General features: G+C 40.1%; 1 protein-coding gene across 10 annotated transcripts in view; it reads left to right on the forward strand.

Moving 5' to 3' along the window:
• LOC121298690 (alpha-adducin-like) overlaps positions 1-15,893 on the forward strand; it is a 95,659-nt gene extending 79,766 nt beyond the window's left edge. For 5 of the 10 annotated variants that reach the window (XM_041225881.1, XM_041225899.1, XM_041225905.1 and 2 more), the window contains 4 exons: positions 390-546; positions 5,543-5,896; positions 6,645-6,743; positions 14,604-15,893. In XM_041225881.1, the coding sequence (XP_041081815.1) occupies positions 390-546; positions 5,543-5,896; positions 6,645-6,743; positions 14,604-14,974 (981 nt within the window). In that variant the 3' untranslated portion in view covers positions 14,975-15,893. Of the gene's footprint in view, positions 1-389; positions 547-5,542; positions 5,897-6,644; positions 6,744-7,618; positions 7,654-9,297; positions 9,356-14,603 lie in introns of those variants that run through there. The other 5 variants (XM_041225934.1, XM_041225942.1, XR_005947301.1 and 2 more) reach the window with 4 other exon arrangements.
• Positions 15,894-21,599: the final 5,706 nt, after the last annotated feature.

Consider the following 21,599-nt stretch of genomic DNA (forward strand, 5'->3'; position numbering starts at 1 on the left):
CTGAAAAGGACAGGCAGGATTATAGGCTATATAAATATGTATTGCAATAACCGGTTAAAATGACCATTTTTTTGTTAGTGAAATAAGTTTGTTGTTTTTTTTCACTTTCTCACAAATTGGTGCAGATTGAATTTTCGGTGAATACCTTGATTTAATCTTGTTACACTTTAAAATAATGGCTGAAAATTCTTATGAATGCCAGTGCATTGACTGCTATTGCTGTGGTGTTCCAATTGAATTTGTGGCCATTTAAAAAATCAGGACTAGAAAAATCATTTTGATTTAAGGCTTATCTTGTAAGTTTTGTTAAAGGACAAAGGGTTAGGAATTTGAAATGTAAAGCTGTACTATAAAAATGTAGTCTTGAAGCCTTTTTGTATTTTTTCCAGGGAGAGCTGGTGACTGCATCCAAAGCGATCATTGAAAAGGAGTACCAGCCCCGGGTGATCGTGAGCACTGCAGGACCAAACCCATTTAACAAGTTCACTGACCAGGAGCTGGAGGAGTATCACAAAGAAGTGGAGCGCAAACAGAAGGACTTTGAAGGTGAGTGTCTGCACACCTTTTTATTTCAAAATCACTGTTTTATGACCATAGCATCCCAACTGGCAGAAGTTCAGAACTTTTATCTTTCTATTTCTGCAGGCTTTTCCAAAAACTGTAACACATTAAATGAATGTATTTCAGAATAAAAAGTTAATAAAAGCCAGAGGAGGCTCATCAGGCTTTTAGTACTCTGCTACTGTTTTAATGGTACTGTGTACACTGTTGATAACCAAGATGAAGGATGCAACAAAATACAGAGGAGTGACTCCTAATTGAAGTAATATGGTACTGGTTCCTCAATATACTTGTAAGCTTAGGTGTGTCTTGTTAAACTCATAGTAAAACAGGAATGGATCAACCTGCTATGCAGTGGGAGTCTGATGTTGTTATATTGCTTTTCTTTTTATAAACGTTCTCAGTTTAGTTTTCAGTGGAACCTGTAAATTAAAAAAAAAAAATGATTTCAAAATATTGTCTTTCATTCAATTTAAATATACCTCTACTGGTTTTAAATCACACATTATACAGAGTAGTGTGCAACATTTTTGGACCACTACACTACAACATTACATTTGGAATATATAAACAAACTGGAACGCAAGCAAAGTCTGCATTATAAAGACTGAGTGCAGAGATAACTGAACTATGGAAGGATGCAGTAACCATCCATATATAATCAACAATAGTTTAAATATTGTTAGATATTATCCTTTGTATTTCATGTGTTATGTTTTGATACTGAAGCTATTCATTCTTTATTTTAGTTCCATATTATTACTGCATATTATAATGGGTAACTTGACCACATTGTTATTTATTACGCTGCTACCTTTATCCAAGGTGACTTTTTTTAATTGTACATAAAGACAAAATACAATTTTATCTCTCAGCTCAACAGAGACCAGCTCAGCTTTTGAGTCTTTGTTATCCCCACAATACATGTATTTATTTATTATGATTTTTTTTTTTCCCCCCGTCTCAAATAACTCTTAGCATATTTAAATTCGTAGACGATCATATTTGTGTGTTGGATTTACACAACACACAGGGAGTTAGGGTTTAGGCCAGGGGTTCTCACACTTTTTTGGGGATCCCCTTTGGAAATGTTTCAGGCTGTAATGACCCAGCAACACAGCAGCTAATAGCAGATATCAGGCTTAAAGAGAGAACAGGTGGGTCTTGAGAGTTGATTTAAAGCGAGCTGCGTTGGGAGCATCACGCACCAAAGCTCCGACACTTGCACATTTTAATGTACAATGCATGCACATTTGTTGTTTTATGTGTGTTATTTTTCACCTCCCATAGTTGTTTGGATCAGAATCCAATATCAACCCTTACGATAAAGTAGTGTACTGCAAGTGTACTTATGCCAAAATTGTCTGGTTTTAGTATACTATTGGTACCATCATACTATCCTATTTTGGCACAAGTATACCACTTTTTATATTCTCTTTGTAATAATGCAATAGTTCTCAAATATTGGACAATTCTTATCCTTGTCTCCTGCTAGATATGCACCTCCAGATTCTGACAAATACTTTTAGAAAACCAGAAGCAACTTCTGCTCTGGATCAAAAAGCTGTAATGCTCTGTGGCTGCCTGCCTATGTGGATAACCAGGGCTCTACGTTTATATTTTTTACTAATGGCCCCTTGGGCCATTGAGGTAATGTTTTTACTGGCCCGGAGACAATTTTATCTGGCCAAACGAGTAGGCTGCAAAACTGTACCACTCTGATTGGCAAGTTAATGGCAGAGTAATTTTGCCCGTTCGCGGCATTCAGAAATAAAATAAACAAGTATATGGATTATTTGTGTAATCATTCTCATTATGTGCATATGTTCAAATGGTAATAGCTGATCTATTTTTTAAATCTGGCTTTTTGTACATTTAACATGTGCTGACTAGGTGACAATATAAAAATAAAATAGAGAGTTATCATCTGCAATAAATTCACCTGATGTTTAATTTTTAAACTACTATTGTGTTTTACATGTTATTTTTAGCTTCCAAGTTGCTACGGGGTCAGTAAATTTAAAGAAGAAAAAAAAAATCCTGTTTATTTTCACTGTGGAAATCTGGTAATCCTAAACTACAAGAATAGTGCGAGAAACTGAAGCTCTGGTAGAAATTTTGGTCAGACAAAATCTTCCTGAACTTGACAAAACTCAAAATAGTAAAATATATTAAATCTTTTCTCAAATTACTTTTTAATGTCGACATTAGGAGGGAGAACCGTGCAGCATTGCGTAAAATGCATTCTCCTGCTGTAGGCATTCAAGAATTCATTAAATTAGCAAAGTGCTCCCCCAGTGCTTTCTTCCACCACACTATGCAAGAGTCTAAAATCAGAGCAATACATCAATAGTTGCCATCTTTCAACATGCCTTTCAGGATATTGTCAACATCTTTTTCACACACCATATAAATGAGTCAAGTGCATTGTGAACACAAACCGAACACAATAAAAACAAAAGGGGAAAGAAAAAAAAAAAACTGTAGCTGCAATGCATTTTCTTTCATGATGGTAACAACCAAACTGTTACCATATAGTAACTGCAACGCTAAAAGGTTAACGAGTTATACGAATCCTAATAAACACTATTCAAATAATAAATCATAATTCAATTAATCATTCTCAGATCGTTGTCACTTGTAGCCGCGACACGACAAATTTGCTGCGAAAACACCATGCACACCAGAAGCGATCACAGACATGACGCGACAGCTGGAAATTTGCCAAATCTTTCAGAAAGTATGATTACTAACAACGCAATAGAAAATGGCTGATCGAGACAAGGAAAAGCTCTTATTACTGCTGTTATTCCACAGACGTCATAAGTGCTGGATTTGGGTCCCACGGCATCCTAAGAAAAAGATCAGCTATAGATGAATTCCATAGATTAGTCCAAGAACTAAAATTAGATGGTGCCAGATTCAGATAGTACTTTTGTATGTCGACAAATTGCTTTGACTCTTGTCGGGGAAATTAGATACTGCAAGTATGATATTCTCCATTTTGAGTGAAAGTGAAACAGGGCTTGATTTCAAACCACATGCTGCTCAGTTGTATAGTTGTCGCACAACGAATTCACAAAAATAGGACCAGGTTCCCCCCCCCCCCCCCCCCCATCACTCGCGTTGGAATTTGTCGCGGCAACGTCACTTGTTGTGTCGCCTTTGGTGTGAAGGGTGCTGTTAAAGCATAGGTATTATTGATGTTCTCACGTTGCCCATGTCGTGTCGCTCTTCACGTCGCGTCTGATGTGCAAGGGCCTTTACCCATCTCTCTGTTGCAGGTTCCCTGCGGGATGCCTTCCCGCTCCAGGTTTAGGAGGCCTGTGTCTCACCTCATGCAAGGGTAGCACCAGACAAGTCAGTCCTACCCTGTTCAACTATTCCTATCGCCCTGCGAGGCACCTCTGCTGAGCAGAACCCTTTTTATGTTTTCAGACTTCTAACCAAACTCTGTCCTAGGCAACAGGAAAGCTCATCGGTTGGGATCTCTCTTCTATCCTAATTTCAAGCCTGGGCCCCTCTAATCCCGCACCTAATTCCAAGCTACAGGCTCGTCACGTCCTCTCCTCGATACTGCCTTACTAACAGCTCGTTTCTGCTTCTTCTACTCTATCCTTACAGCCCAGCGGACAAAAAAAAAAAAAAAAAAAAAAAAAAAAAATATATATATATATATATATATATATATATATATATATATATATATATATATATATATATATATATATATATACGTCACACTTGGAAACAAGGAACATCTTTTCAACAACGTGTCAAAAAAATTGACACGAGAAAGCCCATTGACACTTGCGTATAAAAAGGACAGTATTATTAACAACATAATAACAAAAAAGAATAATGAGTTGTATTGAACTGTCCAGCCAGAGAGATGGATGCAGTTACTGGGTGGAACATGAATAATTAGCTGAATCACATTTGACAGTGTGAGTGAATGACGCTACTCAAGTAGGCGTGTCAACCAAGCTCTTCAAAGGTAGCTCTGACTGTGGCCCCTGAAAATCATAAAATGAAAGATCTTTCAGATTAATTTCGGACTTTGACCAGGCATTGTTGGGCACTCCTAGATCTGCCCGAGCAAAGCCCGGAATGAAAGATCTTTGTGATTCATTTCGGACTTTGCCCGGGCAATTCACAAATTGGCCAGTTTCGGGGTTTGCCTGTAAACCATATAAAGATTGCTACGTAAATGTATGTTTCACGGCCAAGGTATGAAAGGGAAATAGTGCTTGGTTCAAAATTATTAATCCTTAAATAATTAATTATTAATGAATTGCTTTGTAGTACTACAACTTGATCTATCTCTCGACACCTGTTGCAGTGAGACAGAAAGTAACATGTATATTATTTACTTGCTGTTAATTTTTTAAACAGAAAGTACCGTTCTTTATACTCAATCGTTCTGCTTCCAGTTTTTATTTTTTGTTTTAATATAACAGTCTCAACAGTTTTGCTCTGAGATGGTGTTATTTATTTATTTATTTATTTAGGTCCTGTATGATGTGGTTCAAGTTTATTTCACAGCGCTAGCAATGAAGGGTAAACCCTTATTTTTTTGTTTTGTTTTAAAAACTACTTTCTCAATGGCATTGACACGCATTTGCACAAATTAAGTTAAAATAAATAAATAAATATTTGCTTTAAAACTTTGCATAAAAGCATTAAGACAGAAAGGGGATAAATAACTTGAGAATCACATCCCTTAAAGGTTAATACACACACAGTAATAAGTCAATTCTTAATAATTATAACGAATAAGTGCATATGTTATTTAGGTACAGTGTATTAAAAGGCAACCCTTTTATTTTTTAGGACATCCATGCATAGAAAATAGGAGCCTAGAGGCTCTAAAAAGAAATAGCTATATCTATATAGAATAAACAATAGTTGTGTGAAGTAGTGCCGCTGTGATTTCTGTTTGCATCCATGTGTGCTTTCCGTTTTCATGTCACTGCACTAGACGCGGTGTTCGAGGAGGCAGAATCTGTCCCGTTGCATCCAGTACAGGAGGAAGCAGAGGTTGCCGTTATTCCCCAGTGTGCTAGCCAACAGACGCAGCACCCCTCCAATTGCCGGAATGAGCCAGAAAAATCACTTGGTAATGGAAAGGAAGCAGACTTGAACAGCTGTGATGGGCCCACTGACTCCCTGCCTTCCCATAGCCCTGGCCAGGAATCTTCAGACACTGGGAGCAGGAATGCAGAGCAGCCTGGTTCAGAGGAGAAAGACCCAGTCGAATCACCTCACAAGGAATTTCATTTTGCAGTGATCAAAGCTCTGAGCTCGAACTCTGATCTTTTTAATATGACCTCAGGTACTACTGAGCATCCTTAGGCTTTGGTGAAGGAGGGCAGTCTCTATCCTACTTTCACATTTTGGAGATTCTTGATTCATGATTTCCCTCTGTTTTCTGAAATGGTCTTCATTGTCTGGTTTCAATTATACCTGGTTCTTAATCCAATGCATGGTGTTGGCTGCATTGCAGCGTTTTTGTGATTTTGATTTCTCTGCGATTACTTGATTGAAATTCTAAAGGTGATGGTCAATGTTAACACAACAAAACACCTTGTAATCCCTAACATTCAACTGGGATTCTTTCATCTTTGTCTGCTGTTGGCCTATACATTTTTAATAGTATTATTACTGTAAATATTATGATCATCTTAATTTCTTCAAAAAATTGTGTTAAATTGGGTGACGGTCCATTTCATAATACCTTTTTATAAACTTTTTACTGTTTCAAAATATCCTCAACTTTTCTGTCATCATTATGTATGTCAACACTTTCTATATCTTTATATACATTACATCTTTTACTATCCGAGTACATCTGTGCCATCAGTAATATATTTTTTTTAAGTCTATATTAACTCGTATCACCTCTACCAGTGGCAGTAATATGTTCATTAAAAAGGTTAATTTCATCTTAAATTATAAATAAAATACATATCTTCCATTCGTATGTGCACATGGTATCCGTTTATTTTAGGTCACTTGCATATAGAGTCAGATATTCTAGTTATCATTATTAATCAGTATTTTCTCTCTTGTGTACTGTTTAGACCCATCCCAACTGGTGTCCGAAGAAGTGAAGGAGCAGAGCCCTGCAGTCCCCACTCCCACACGCACACCACCAAGCACCCCGACTAAAGCAGAGGAAGGTACAGTGTTCACAGTTCTCTTACTTCACTGATAGCATGGACAGTTCAGAACTGGACTGGGTTTGACTAACGGTCTGTGCCATTTTAACATTTTGTGATGGGAAGTGTTTGTGAGCAATAATGGGGAAAAGAGGTGTATGTAACTAGCAAAGACGTGTGTGTGACTAGCAAAGTTAGACTGTCACATCTAATAATGTGTACTGTAATAAATAAATTGATAAACAGTTATTAAGCTTGGGAATGCAAGTCATTTTTAGCATTGATAGGATATTTATTATAAACCTTAAGCACTTGCATTTCAGATTGCTGTAGTTAGGACACTTAGGTCAGGTTGGCTGTTTCATTTTACTGAAGTAGCCAGATGTAGGATTTCAGAATTAAAAACACTGATTTTTGTAGATATTGTTACAGTACTATAAAATATGTGAGCACATCACACCTCTTGCTCTTTGTTACATTTGGATTACACCTATCGTATTGGAGATGGAACTGTTCAGATATGAAGGATATGCTTTAATCATTTAAAATTAGTAACATAAAGTAACTGTAAAAAATGCTAAATTGAAATTCAGTATGCTTAGTTTAGCTTGTTAAACTATTCAGCCAAAATAAGCTTCTAAAAACTAAGAAAAATAAATATGGGGAATAATTTTATTTGCCAGATCTTTCAACAGGTGTAATCTAACCCCCCGTCTTTTTTTTGTTTGTTTGTTTTGTTTTTAGTTTTTTAAGATTTATATATTAAGGTTTACCATGTGTCTTGTACTTTCCATTCACTTTTCCATTTCATTTCTGGGGTCTTGTTTTTGGCTGTGATGAATGCATAGACATTTTTCTACTTGTGTTTTTTCCTCTTGTGCCTACATTACAAACAGGAGATGGATATGCTAAAGAGTACCTGTTACCATAGTAAGTACTGTGCATCTCATTTCCAGACATGCCTTTTTTTTAACCTTGTCATGCATGGCTTGACTATCTTGCATCTTTGTATTTGATATGTATTTCTTGTATACAACTGTAAGTTGCTCTGGGTAAGGGCATCTGCTAAGAAATAAATATTTAATGCATCTGCATTCTCTCTCTCTCTCTCTCTCTCTTTTGGTGACAGGCACTATTTCAGAAGTCATATTCTCGTAATGTGATAATACTGATCCCACCAAGTCCAACACTAATACAACTAGGTGGTGGTTGTAACAGCAATTTCAACCAAATAGATGCAACCAGTGCCATAAAACTTTGCCCTGTACAAAATGAAAGTTGGATATACATTGGCTCGTTTAAGGTTATTATGCCTGTTATGGCATTGGACATACAGACTGCACCTCCTAATCGGTACAAGCCCAAACAATTACAGCTTAAATAGGCACATTCTTGGACAGGAGGAAAAACATGCTGCTGAAATGAAAGGTGTCCTTCCATGATGGAGACCTAATTTATTTCAACCTGTGGTATGATATCCAGTTTGTAGATTTATAGTACCTCCTGGGGGAAAAAAAAAAGGTTCTGGTGGGTCAATAAATCTTGAGTGCTCTGAGATAGTCCTAGAAACAAAAAGCTTATGGTTAACTTTTTTTTTTTTTTTTCTTTTTTCTTCTTTTCCTAGCTTCTCTTTCATTTAACAGTAAAGTCTATGGGTTGTCATAAATGCTTAAAATCCTGTTTTTATTTAAAGCTTGCTTAGGGCAATTGTTTCTAAAAGTTAAACTGCAAATTAAGGTTTGGGAAGAATATAATAATGTAACACAATATACAGAGGGATGCGGGTAAACTACAACTGATCTTTATGGGGAAGGTATGGTTAAGAATATCATATAGAGAAAGTACTTTGAGTGGGAATTGTTTAGCCTGATGGTGACAGTGCTTTTTTTTTTTTTTGCTTCAATTTCTTAACGAAGCTTTACCACTGCAAACTTACTAGCCTGAGTAACACCTAAGGAGCATCCCAGGTCTTTGCGTCGTTGTAATGGTAGTTCCCTTTCAAGTACAAAATGTAACCATTACCGGATGGGTGTTTACCTCCTGAAGATCCTAAACCTGAATAGAATATATCAAAGCTGCTCGCAGAGCCTATGACAGTCATGGCCTGCCCCGGAGAGTATAAAATGACAGCGCTCACACACAGCGCTATTTTTCCTTTCAAGAACTGACCTGACAGGAGGATCCTATCAGATAAGTACTTGTTGCTTATGACTGTGTACATTTTGCTAATTATTGTATTTTCATAATTTATGCAATTATTTATTTACTAATAGTTTTTTTTTTTTTAATTCATTACGCATATATATTGTGCACTACAACCTGTTTGTTACGTCCCACTGCGGCCTTGTGCCCAGTGTGAAGCCAGCGGCTTGAGGCTCCTCTTCCCAGGGATCAAGCAATGCAAGTCGGCTGACTGTGCTCTCTCCCGAGACTACAGTAGCTCCGGCTAGAGTTATTTTATTCACACTTTGGCATCGGCCAAAATTACGAGGTGTTTTGTATAATTAAAGTAATTAATTACTGTATTTTGAATGAGAGAAATATTCTTTTCTCATTGTATTTTCTGTCATTTCAGAGGCTAAGCACAGGCTTATCTGCAGTGTGCGCTGTGCAGGACCAAGAGGCTGCTTCAGGTCTGGTTGCTTGCAATCTTTCCCAGAGCATCTTGATTCCCTGTACAGCTCTGCATCACCATTGCAAGGGCTGTTAGGTCATTTAAACAAGCAGGCTTCCCTCAGTCTCGTATGGGTACTGATTGGGTGGCTTTCAGGTGGGCATCCCTGTACAGTGCTAACTGGTGGACCTGTACCATACCGATACAGAGGTTACTGACACACTCCGTTCCTGGTACCGAACTGGCACCAATACCACACCCACCCGGTGCCACAGTCACCCGACCCGGTACCATCCTCGATGCCAAGCTGGTCTTGTTGAGGTCTTGAACAGCCCTGTTGCAGCCTTTAAGCAGATTGAGGCAGCACCTGTACAGTGTTACTGTACACTGCATTGCTACTTGCATAATGCCTGGGTTTTATCCCTGAGGACAAGCATGGTAGATGCTCTTCCTTCCTGGGGCCACTGGTGAACTGCAGTTTCTACAAGTTTTGTGTATTTGTCTAAGCGCATAGTGGAGAAATGTCTCTCCCACAGCTCTACAGAGCACTCCCTGTTAGACAGGTGGCTAGCCCCTCCCTCCATGGCTCTGTGCCAGGGGAGAGTGGACGACGTGCCCGGGAAAGTAGCCCTTGCAGGAAACAGTCTTCTTCATCCTCCTGTGCTGCCTCCTCCGAGGAAGGAGTCACTCTTCCAAGTAATTGGTGGACTCTGAGCAGACTGAGAAGCTCTGGGCAGCAGTTTACCACCAAGGAATGCTGAGGTCTGCGAGTGCTGTTATTTTATGCCCTCGCGGGCGGGCCATGACTGTGTCACAATCACTAAGGTTATTATGATAACCTAACGTTCTCAAACACAGCCATTCTCAAATAACTTGGCCTTGTTCGTTACAAAGCTTTTCATTCTTTAAAATGGGCCTAGGTCACTTACTAACAGAAACCATTTTTATTTCCCATGTATAAAACTTTTATTGACCAAGTCACAGCTAACATAACATAAGGGAGACATTAAATAAAAAGTGCCCAGTTATGACTGGTGGTTTTGAGTACAGTACATATGGTTGATGGACCACATGGTGTTTCTGTATATGGGATGGAATACAAACCATGGAACAGGCTGCTAATTTATGTAAATTGGATCGGATGGTGTGTTATCTTTCACTGTTTATTTAGCGTTTCCACAGCTGGGACATCATAACAATCTGGAATCAGTAGCTGCTTTGTTGGCATCAGGAGAGATCGAATGTTTGGCTTTTTTCTGGCACCTTCTTAAATCAAGGCCATGCCATGCCACCTTCGTAACAGTAGACTCCAGGGCATAATTGACAACTCGATTAACTGTATATGGCTTATACTGCTTACAACTTGTACATGGGATTAAAAGACCTGCATTAGAATTATTAAATCAGGTAAGAAAGTGCAATTTGATTAATTTATATATGATTTATGTCTGAAGTGCTATTACCCTGAATTAAAGTGCCTGTAGAAGTGCAAAACAGTGTTGCAGGTTTATTGGATTCAAAAAATAATAGTTAAGAATATTTAATTTACTTTTTTTAAAAGAAGCAAATTCAAAAGCAAATGGTCAATGGCAGCTTGAGCTAAACTAGGATGTGAACTGAGATATGCAGTATATGTAGGGCTGTATCTTTTTATTGGTAAAAATGGTTTATTTCACAGTCCAAAAATTTGTTATTTCACGATTTTAAACATATTTATTAAAGCACGAAAAAAAAATCACAACAAATGTTCCTAAATATTTAAATGCTTACCTTAAAAACAGTAAATGGTAAATTGTAGACTACTTAATTTATGTCCAACTTCTTTTTTTTTTTCAGTGAATTATCAAATCAAATAAAAACAAATAAATGTAAAAATAACAGGCACATGAAATGTCCCCCTGTACTGGACAAAGCGATCTTTAGCAGAAATCATTCCTATCTTTGTAGCTGGTGTCTCGCTTGTTAAAGACATTTTGAAGAAATTATGCATTTCTATTTAGTGTGTTCAGTCATTTACCGGAAGCAAACTAAACAGACTGCAAGGTTCCTAAATGCAGTGTAACAGGTTTGGGTCAATAAGGTAAACGTTTGCTGTATTTAAGTGATCAAAAGTATGTATACTGTGTTCCTTTGAATTTAAGACACACTTTTTAACTAATTTATTTGCTTCTCAAAAATATCCTGCATCTTAAATTCGAGTACAGTATGGTGATTAAAATAGTCAACAAAAGACGTCACTGCCCGAAAACACAAGCAGCAAGGTGACTTGCTGCTGAGAAAAGACAAACCAGAACATTACTGCCCAATCTCGAATCATCCATGACATACGGGCAGCCATTTTCAAAGATGCATCATTAGCTTTCTGAGGAAAATGAAAAGCAGCACATAACTAATGCTCTGTATGACAGCAGATGGCCGCAAACTGCCTCCATATGTGTAATTGAGGTTGTATCTTTGTAAAGGCATATTTTATTTGATTTATTTTTTCCTCGCATTGAGGGTGGGGAAATCCCTTAGTATTTTGTTAAGATGTGCATTTTCCACAGTTGAGACATCCATTTCAGTTTGTTTCTGTTTTAGCCAGTCCTGAAAGATTAGGGTAATTGCCCACTTTGTCATTTTATTAATTCATTGAATTGTTCTCCAAATCGGCATGCCTACTTACTACTTTGGGGGTTTTCTTTGGTGGTTCAGTTGCTTCAGAGACATTTAATATCTTCAAGTAGTTGGTCGAACCCTGGTGTTGACATCAATTATCGTGCTAATTCTAGTGACAATTCTCGATCATTATCAAGATAAAATGCTTAAAAAAAAAAGTTTCTCACAGTAACAGTTTAAAGGAACAATAAGTCCTCTTTTTATAAAGCATAGTAAAAAAAAAAAAAAAAAAAAAAAAAACTAATTCAAACAAATCCTGATGTTTTAAGACATCAGCATTTAAATATAGCACTCTCCAATTTTCATATTCCTGCTGTCACTAACCTTTGCCTTGTTTTGTGTAAAATTTTCAGAGTAAGAGGGAAAAAAAACAGCTTTAAAAACTACCTTAACATTCTGGGCTATTCACTTGGAAATAACTAATCTCTTATTTGTTTGTTAAATTTGCTGTTGGTTACAATTTATGGATTATGTGGCCCAGCTTCTGCTAGTGAAAGCAGCAATCCCTTCCAGTGTGCCGCGACTGCAGAGATGCATTTCACTTTTTGCTGTCATATTTTAATCCAAACTTTACATGACGTTGCATAGCCACTTATATTTGCATTAACTTCAGTGAATGTAACTGTATCGTCATTTTTCCAAACAGTATATTAGAGGTAGCCGACCCCTTCTTGCAACTGAACTTTCGACAGCAATAACTGCAGTTGATTTAATTTTATTTTGCGTCTCCATACTTGAATATGTATAATCTCTCTTTCATACGTATATCTGGATTTATTATTAATTGATCTACTGCCCACATTACAACCACGATATGAAGAATATCTCTTTCGTACATGTATAGGCCTAATCAATTTACATACTGGAGTGCTCAGAGAAGTGTTTCGTCCTTGTGGATTCGCTTACACTTATAGTACGTTACTAAGGCCCGACCTATTTCAAGGCTGTGAAAAACGTAACACAGACCATGAAATTAATTCTTCATGAAACTGTATTTTGGGTACTTTTGCCCCCCACTTAAATACAATGAAGTTATGGTGCTCCCGGTGTGGCGCATCCAGTAAAGGCGCTCCGCATGGAGTGCAGGATGCTCCCTATAGCTTGGACATCGCCGTTACGAGTCCAGGCTATTCCATTGCCAACCGTGGACGGGAGCTCCCAGGGGGCGGCGCACAATTGGCCAAGTGCCGCCTGGGGGGGTCTTAGGTCGGTAAGGGGGTCCTCGGCTCACCGTGCACCAACGACCCCTATAGTCTGGCCGGGTGCCTGCGGGCTTGCCTGTAAGCTGCCCAGAGCTGCAATGTCCTCCGATGCTGTAGCTCTGAGGTAGCTGCATGGTAGGTCTACAGTGTAAAAAAGAAGCCGTTGGCTGACTGCACACGCTTCGGAGGACAGCATGTGTTTGTCTTCGCCTTCCAGAGTCAGCGTGGGGGTGGTAGCAGTGAGCGGAGCCTAAATATAATTGGCTATTCTAAACTGGGAGAAAACTGGACAGGTTTTATTGATTGACACTTAACAGCAACCAATAACCACTCTAGGCTATCCTCACTGATTTGGTAAATATGGGCATGGGGGGTGGGGGGTTAGTATCCTAGGAGGTCTCAACTGATATTGTTTAGCAGGTGAACATTTTGCGATCCACATTTTGTGTCCAAAATTTATTTAAAAACCTACAATTATCGCAGCGGATCATGTACAATAATTTTGAATTCTACTGGTGGTAAACTATTTTGTACAACCTGAAATGTTTCATTAGATCACATACATTGAGCTACGATCCAGTGCCATTTATTATCCAGTGGCAATCAAACTAAAAAGGTTGCGGATAGTGCATTGTTTCAAAACAAAGGTTAAAAAAAAAAAAAAAAAAAAACAGTAATGTTAAATATTATTAATTTCACAGACGGGACTGATTTGAAACAAAATATGTATAAAATACATTAACAGAGCAGGTTACATACACACATTCGGTAACTTTTAGAAGCAACAACATAGATTACATTCTTAACAGTAAGTTAATGTACAATACATGTTTTTAATTTCATGGAATATTCGATTTCAATAAAATATTGTCGATTTACCGTGGGGTCCCAATTGATAAATAATTTGATTGTTCTCGTACAAGCCTAATAGTTACTTAGTGCAACTATAAAAAAGATGGCTACCGGTACTGTAAATTCAGTTCAGTGAGGCAGTGCAGTGATTTCTGATAATGTGATGAGGCTACAACTCTGTATCCATCCAATATATAGACAGCTGGAAACTTGCTTGATTAATCAGATTACTTGTTTCACATTCCATTGCCAGACCTGAATTACAAACCCTAATATATGGTATTTGGAGATATGCAACAAACTCTGCTTCAACGTATTACATGTTTTATTTATAATTGGCTGTCCTGGCTGAGCCAGCTCAATATAAGCAGCAAGGATCAGTCTGTAGCTAATTAATAAAATATTATATTCAGTAAAATCTAAGACTATGGTAAGTCTTACATGAGTGACAAAGAATGCATTTTTGCTGGTAAGAACCCAAAGATATGAAAACACTTTCTATTACCCCCCCCCCCCCCCCCCCCCCCCCCCCCCCCGCTTTTGTGAATCCTATAGAATCCCAGCAAGAACATACATACAAAGACGAGAGCGATGCAGCAACTTTGAGACAGACCCTTCCAGACCTGACCCCTGATGAGCCCTCGGAAGCCCTCACCTTCCCTACTTCTGGAAGGGAGGAGATCAGCACCCATCCAGAGGATCTGACCAAAAGCCAGACTGGGAAGCAGCAGCAGTCTCCCCCTGTTGAGGACCACAACTCGCAACCCCCTCCTGTCGAACAAGCAACCACCCAGGCCCCTGAGGACACAGCAGCTGCTGCTGATCCAGGCAGCGACAAATCCCCCAGCAAGTCCCCTTCCAAGAAGAAGAAGAAGTTCCGCACGCCTTCCTTCCTGAAGAAAAACAAAAAGAAGACCGACGCCTAAAGACCTACAGATGCAATGCAGTTATGCTACCTTTTTGAAAGTGTGTGTATTTTTATATATATAATTATAAAAAATACTCAATTCATATAACCACTAGAATGTACATGACTGTATCAGTGTTAGTGTTTTTGTCTTTTAAAAAAAAACAAAAAAAAACAACAAAAAGCAGATTAAAAGGAATGTAAAAAAAGCTTTTACCTGAATCGTTAATTGGTTTAACCAGAAACATGTTCCAAGAAGAATAAAAAGGTGCTAATCATTTGTGTTGGACAGTAGCTAATCATCTGCTTTGATTGCGGCATTGTACAGAACTTTGGGGTTTAGCTAATTTTTTAATCATCCTCTGTAAAAGTGAGAAATTTGAAGGCCAAGTCCTTATTTGTACTAAACAGAACACTTTAACACAGTTCAAAAGTGGGGACAAAGTTTTGAAAGCATTAAAACAAATATAAAAATGTAATGATTTCCAATAGGTTATGGTGCCTGAAATATGTTGGTGTATTTAAATACAGCCTATTTGTAAGTACATAAATTGATTTTAGTATGTGTAGACCTTTTTGAGAGGATGATGAAAATATTAATGTTTTGCATATAATTGGCATATTTCTAATCTAGACAGAATCTGTACTCTATTTGCAGTTTTGCTTACTACCCCACTATATTCTGAGCCATTTGCCTTCTCATTTGCCAACTGAATTCCAATTTTAATTTAAACTATCAAAGTTAAGCCAGGAATACAAAATTAGATATTGGGTTGAAGAAAAAAAATGTTGACCAAGAATGTTTCCTGGAATTCGCTGGTTAATTCAGATTAAGCAGTTACTTTTTTATGTCTTGGTATAATATACAGGCAGTCCTCGCACATACGACACAGTGGGTTCCTGAAAGTCGCGTTGTAATTCGAAGCGTCGTAAGTCGAAGCACATTTTCCCATAGGAACAATGTTATAAATTGGGGTTACGTTTCTGACTCTTTTGCCAAATAATATATTTTTACAAAAATGACCTGTTATATTGTACTCATGCAAATATTGATTTAATTCTTTACACTTAGTCTGGTGGGTACGCGCATATTACTCTGGCATCTGTAATGCTTTCCAGTGATATATGCGGTACTCCTAGCTGGAACTATGATCGCTTGAAGTTAAGCCCCTCATCATGTGACAGAGTTCACAGCTTAGGTTTCATTTTGAGTCCATTGCTCTTATCGGACATTAAGGGCAAATCAATTCTAAAAAAAAAATAGTTACATGCATTTAAAAAAAAAAAAAAAAAAAAAAACCTGCTAGACCGGAGTCAGGGCGACCACGGCAGGCACTGCGGTTCAGAAAGTCGAAGCAGGGTAATAATGCAAATGAAGTCGTAAGTCAAAACGTTGTAAGTTGAGGAATGCCTCTAATTGCTTCTTTTGACCAAGTTTAATATTCAACTTTTGTGACCAATAGTATAGGTTGTGGCTATACTGATGTTTGCTATTTGATGGTCTTGTATTAAGGCTGGAGTGGCATCTGTAGTGCTATAAAAAATAAAAACTGACTTGTAACTGTTATTTCCCTAGGTCTGTTTGTTGTTTTTTTTTTTTTTTTTTTTTTTTTTTTTTTACACTGTCCAATCTGCAGAACCTTGATGCCATTTATAAAGCACTAAAGACTGTTGCACTTGTCACAATAACTATCTTGCATATAATGAATACCAACCAGTGTAAAACCCTTTCCTGTAGATTTATTTTCAATACTTAATGTCAATTAAAAATGTCACCTTGCATTTTATTGCATTTACATGCTGTTGCCCTGAGTGGTTTGTCACAGCATGATTTTACAGTGAGCACAGTAATTGCCCATTGAACTCAGTTGGACTGTGAATGATAAGGTCAAACGGAAGAATTAAAGGTGTGTTCTTTTAACATGACAGAACTGTATTGTTCAATGCAGTTCCAATATATGGACATTCTTAATCTTTGGTATGCAAAATAAGCTGATGAAATTCAGAAATAGTTAATATATCTATATAGTATGAGGTTCATTTCTGTTTTATGCACTTCAGAGGCACTTAACATGAAATTACAAGTCTAACGATGATGTAAGCTTAGTTTTGCTAGAAAGGCAATATACCCAGAAATGTCCAAGATACTAACTGCTGTTAATCATAGATGGCTTGATTAATTTTAGTAAATGTACTAGATTTTGTTATATACTGTATGTCTATATTGGGTGAAGTGTTAGATTTTTCAGTGCAGGAATAATTACACCACCAATATAGATCAAACTATTGGGACTTTAAAGTGGATTCATATTCCTTTTTACAAAACAAACTAATGCAAAGACAAAATGAAAAACTTGGGATGTTAATCATACTGGCCATTTACGCACTTGAGACCAGTGTACAGTCTATATTTTGAGTTAATAGGTGATCTAGGTCTTGTCCTGCTACATATGCAACTGTTTTTAACTTCTGATTTGTACTTTTCTTTGGATGTTCATATTCAATATAGGTGTGTAACACATTTCTTGAGAAAGGGGGGGGGGGAGATTTGTTCTTTTCATGGTAACATTCATCCACAAATAAATTTCTTCCTTTTAAAACAAAGTGTGTTATTTTATCAAAGTAGTGCACCTAAATGATAGACACAGAACTGAAGTGTTGTGTCAAAATATTGGACTAGCTGGATTGGTATCTTGTCTCAAAACAAACATGTTAAGTGTTTGCGCTTATAGCACTAATTGGTATACTGTGCTGTTATAAAGTGTTTAAAGTAATGTGTTCTCTGACAATTCAAGATTACCTTAACTTTTTTTAAACATTATTTGGCATGTGAGATTGTTGTACAGTCTGGATGACTAACGATAGGTTGCGGATGCAACCCCGGTTCCCTGAAAGAGAAAATAACCATCAAGGTATGGGACATTGCCGTAAGGCAGTAGGAATTGGCTGAGCTTTATAGCAAAGCTGCCGATAGGCCTCTGCGCAAGCTGACGTGTAAGCCCGCCCCCCTGGGAGCTTACAATACACAGCGTGCTGAGACTCTTTTGCTCTTCAGGCCGTGAAGGCTTCAAGAGCAACCTTGCGGCTTGATGGTTATTTTTCTTTCAGAGAACCGGGGTTGCATCCGCAACCTATTGTTCCCTTTGAAGTTAAAAATAACCATCAAGGTATGGGAACAGTGTACCCAGACGTCATAACGCAACTGCGTAGGCAATACATTTAGACATATGTGGAGCTGCGCCTCGGCGTCTATGCTCGCAATGACATCTGTCCTGAGGTGGAACAGTAAACACCATATTGGCATCCTAAGGTGTCATAGAGTGTAGTACAGATGCTCAAAATAGTGGAGCAGAGGAATCCAGTACGTTTAAGCGGTAAAACCTCATAAAAGTATGCGATGTAGCCCAACTGGCTGCCACGCAAATGTCAGACACCGGCACCCCTCTAAAGAGGGTCCAGGACGTTGCCATACCCCTAGTGGAATGCGCCTTCAACTGCCCTGGTGGTGGAAGGCCTGCAGATTCATAAGCTAATTTAATAGCATCCACTATCCAATGGGAAAGGCGTTGTTTAGGCAACAGCTGACCCAAGGTCTTAGAACGAACGAACCATGGCATATGAACAATTAATCTGTTTGCCTCACAGTCGTTGTACGGTCAATATAACACCTCAATGTCCGCATGGGGCAGAGCATGTGTAACCGTTCTTCCTCTGGGGGAAAAAAAGGAGGAGGATGGAACGCCATCAACTCGACTGGTTGGTTCATATGAAACAGGGATATGACCTTTGGTAAAAAGGCTGGATTTGGGCACATAGAGACCTTAGAACCATCTCCTGCTAAACAGTACATGATGGATGCACTGACAGTGCTTGCAACTCGCTGACGCATTTGGCTGATACGACTGACAGCAGAAACGCGGTTTTAATAGACATGAGCTTCATAGCCAGCGTGGAGAGGCTCAAATGGTGCCTTGGTAAGGGCTTCTAGCACCACGTCAAGGCTCCATGACGGTAAACTGGTCGTTCTTGGAGGTCGCAAACATCTTGCGCCCTTGAGGAACTCCGATGCCAGAAAATGGCAACCTGGTGATAACCCGTCAATGCGTACATGGCAAGCCGATATGGCGGCTAAATACACTTTACGTGTAGAGAGAGTTCCCTTCATCTAACAGTTTCTGTAGAAACTGTAATATCACTGCCATAGGACAAGATATTGGGTCATGGCCCCCCGCCAGACACCAATCTTGGAACAACTGCCACTTGTACGTATACTGCGACCTAGTAGAGGGCGCTCTAGCACTCTGAATGGTCGAAATCACTGCCGTCGAGGGGCCAAGCCCATAGCTGCATGAGCATGGGGTTCGGGTGCCAAAGCCGTCCTTCGGCCTGGGATAATAGGTCTGCTCACTGGGGAAGCTCCCACGGTTGACCATGTAGCAACTGCACCAAGCTCGGAAACCATATCCTCTGAGGCCACCGAGGAGCGACCAGGATCACTGTCGCTTGCTCTACCCTGACCTTCTCTAACAAGGTAGGGAGCATCAGAATTGGTGGAAATGCATATAGGAGCCCTGGCAGCCAGTCATGAGCCAGTGCATCGACTCCTAGGGGGCTGTCGAGGTCCCTCACTGGGAACCATAGGGGGCAATGCGTGGTCTCTCGCGAAGCGAAGAGATCTACTTGCGCTATGCCGAACTATTCCCAGAAGCGTTCTACCACCTGGGGGTGGAGACGCCATTCCCCTGCAAGAGGGCCTCCTCTGGATAGGAGATCCGCTGCAGTGTAGGGGTGGGTTAACAGCTGCCTGAAGATTTCAGGGATGTTTTGGCTGCACTTGTTCGCGAGGAGAATGGCCAGAACCACGAAGACGTGGCCTGCCACCTCCTTTAGGGCGCCAGCCTCTGCGCTGCAGTCCTGCAAGTGGAGACTGACCACACGCTGCTGCAGCTGAAGGCTGCAGTAGGTGCTGCGGTGGTGTTCTACGCCACTGGTGCTCCTGTTGGCGCTTAGGCTGGAAGGGCTTATGCGGCCGGATCTTCGCCATCAGGTGAGACGCCTCCCGGGCTTTAGCAGAGCACTGTAGCATCTCCTCCACCAAACGTGTGCCCCGCTGTGGTGGGAGCATCTAATAATGGGGCCTTGTCAGGCTCTTGAACTCTCATCTGCGAGAGCCAGAGCTGCCTTCTGGCAACTACCAGGGACGCACTACTCCTGCCCTGGGCCCATGCATTTAGCTGGGCTATCTTGACAAGGAATTGAGCGACCAGCTCCAATTCCGCCCTCAGAAACGCCGAAAGGTGCTCCGGGAGATCTTTCACCAGCGACGCTTGGTAGACTGTCCAACGTGGCCAGCCTCCTTTCAATCTCACTGCCTCTGTAGCCGCTGAATAGCCCTTCTTTAAATGAACCTCCATGGTCCTGCATGGTCTGTTAGGATATGCAGGGTCTTTAGTTAGGCCGAGAGCATCTGTGTCTTAACTAAGGCCGCGAAGGCAACATCGACTGGTGGGAAGGACGTCAGTCCCGCCTTACTCGTTCCCTGCATGGCAAACGTGGAAGCCTTCCGCTAAGTTACCGGTAAAGAAGCTGGGGCCCCCCAGGTGGATTGCACCTCCTTAATAAAATCAGGGAAGGCTGGGAGCGTCCTGGGCTGTGGAGACGGCACAGATGGCGACATAAACAGTGACCGCCGAGGTAATTCTACGGCTGGCAACTCAATCCCTAGGTGGCGTGTTGCTCGCTCCACCAGTGACCACAAGGGATCATTGGTGTACAGCACCTCCAACTCAGAGTCTTGCTTTGAGTTGTGAGAGGTTAGTTCAGCTTCCACACTGTCCTCCTCAACAAGAGGCTCCCCTTCTGAAGCATCCCTGGAGATGGCATCTACGTCCCAAACCCCTTGAGGTTGTTGGGCGACTGGGGCGGGCAGAGGCCGTTGGTTGGCAGTCGGCCCGACCTGTGCGTTGAGGTGCGTGCACCGAGTGTCGAGTATGGAAACGCCGAGCGTCGAGGCATCGATGCACCGAGCGTCAACCGGCAGATTGATTGTGCTATACTTACCTGTTTGGTAAGGGGCAACTGAAAATGTCGTTGCCGGTAGTCTCTCTAATGTGTTGTATGGGGAAAAAAGTTTTTTTTTTTTTTTTTTGAGGAACTGCAGCTGCACTAAGTGCAGATATTTGTAGCATTGCTACCGAAAACAGCAACCACGCTGTGAGATGTTTACAATCTGCGGGTGGTAATTTTAGGAGCGGCTGCTAATAGCAGGCTGAACTCCGGGTCTGGCGGAAGCGAGACCGAGGCTGCAAAAATTGCATGGCTTTACAGGCGCGCAACGTGTCCTCTGCATTCTGTTCTGTACCTGGGGAAGAATAGACAATACAAAAACCCAACAAAAATATATATATAAGCTCAAAAGAGCAAACACTGAAATAAACTCAGAGAAGGGGCGGTAGCCAGCTTCTCAAACTCAAGGCTGTCTAGTACAATCAGTGAAAGTAAATATTTCAGAGAGAACTTACCAGCTCAATCTCCTACAAAGAATGAAGGCAAAAGAGGAAGAGAGTCTCCACGCGCTGCTTATAGTAAGCTCCCAGGGGGGCGGGCTTGCACATCAGCTCGCGCGGAGGCCTATCAGCAGCTTT

Source organism: Polyodon spathula, chromosome 2 (assembly GCF_017654505.1).
Source record: "Polyodon spathula isolate WHYD16114869_AA chromosome 2, ASM1765450v1, whole genome shotgun sequence".
Classification (NCBI taxonomy): domain Eukaryota; kingdom Metazoa; phylum Chordata; class Actinopteri; order Acipenseriformes; family Polyodontidae; genus Polyodon; species Polyodon spathula.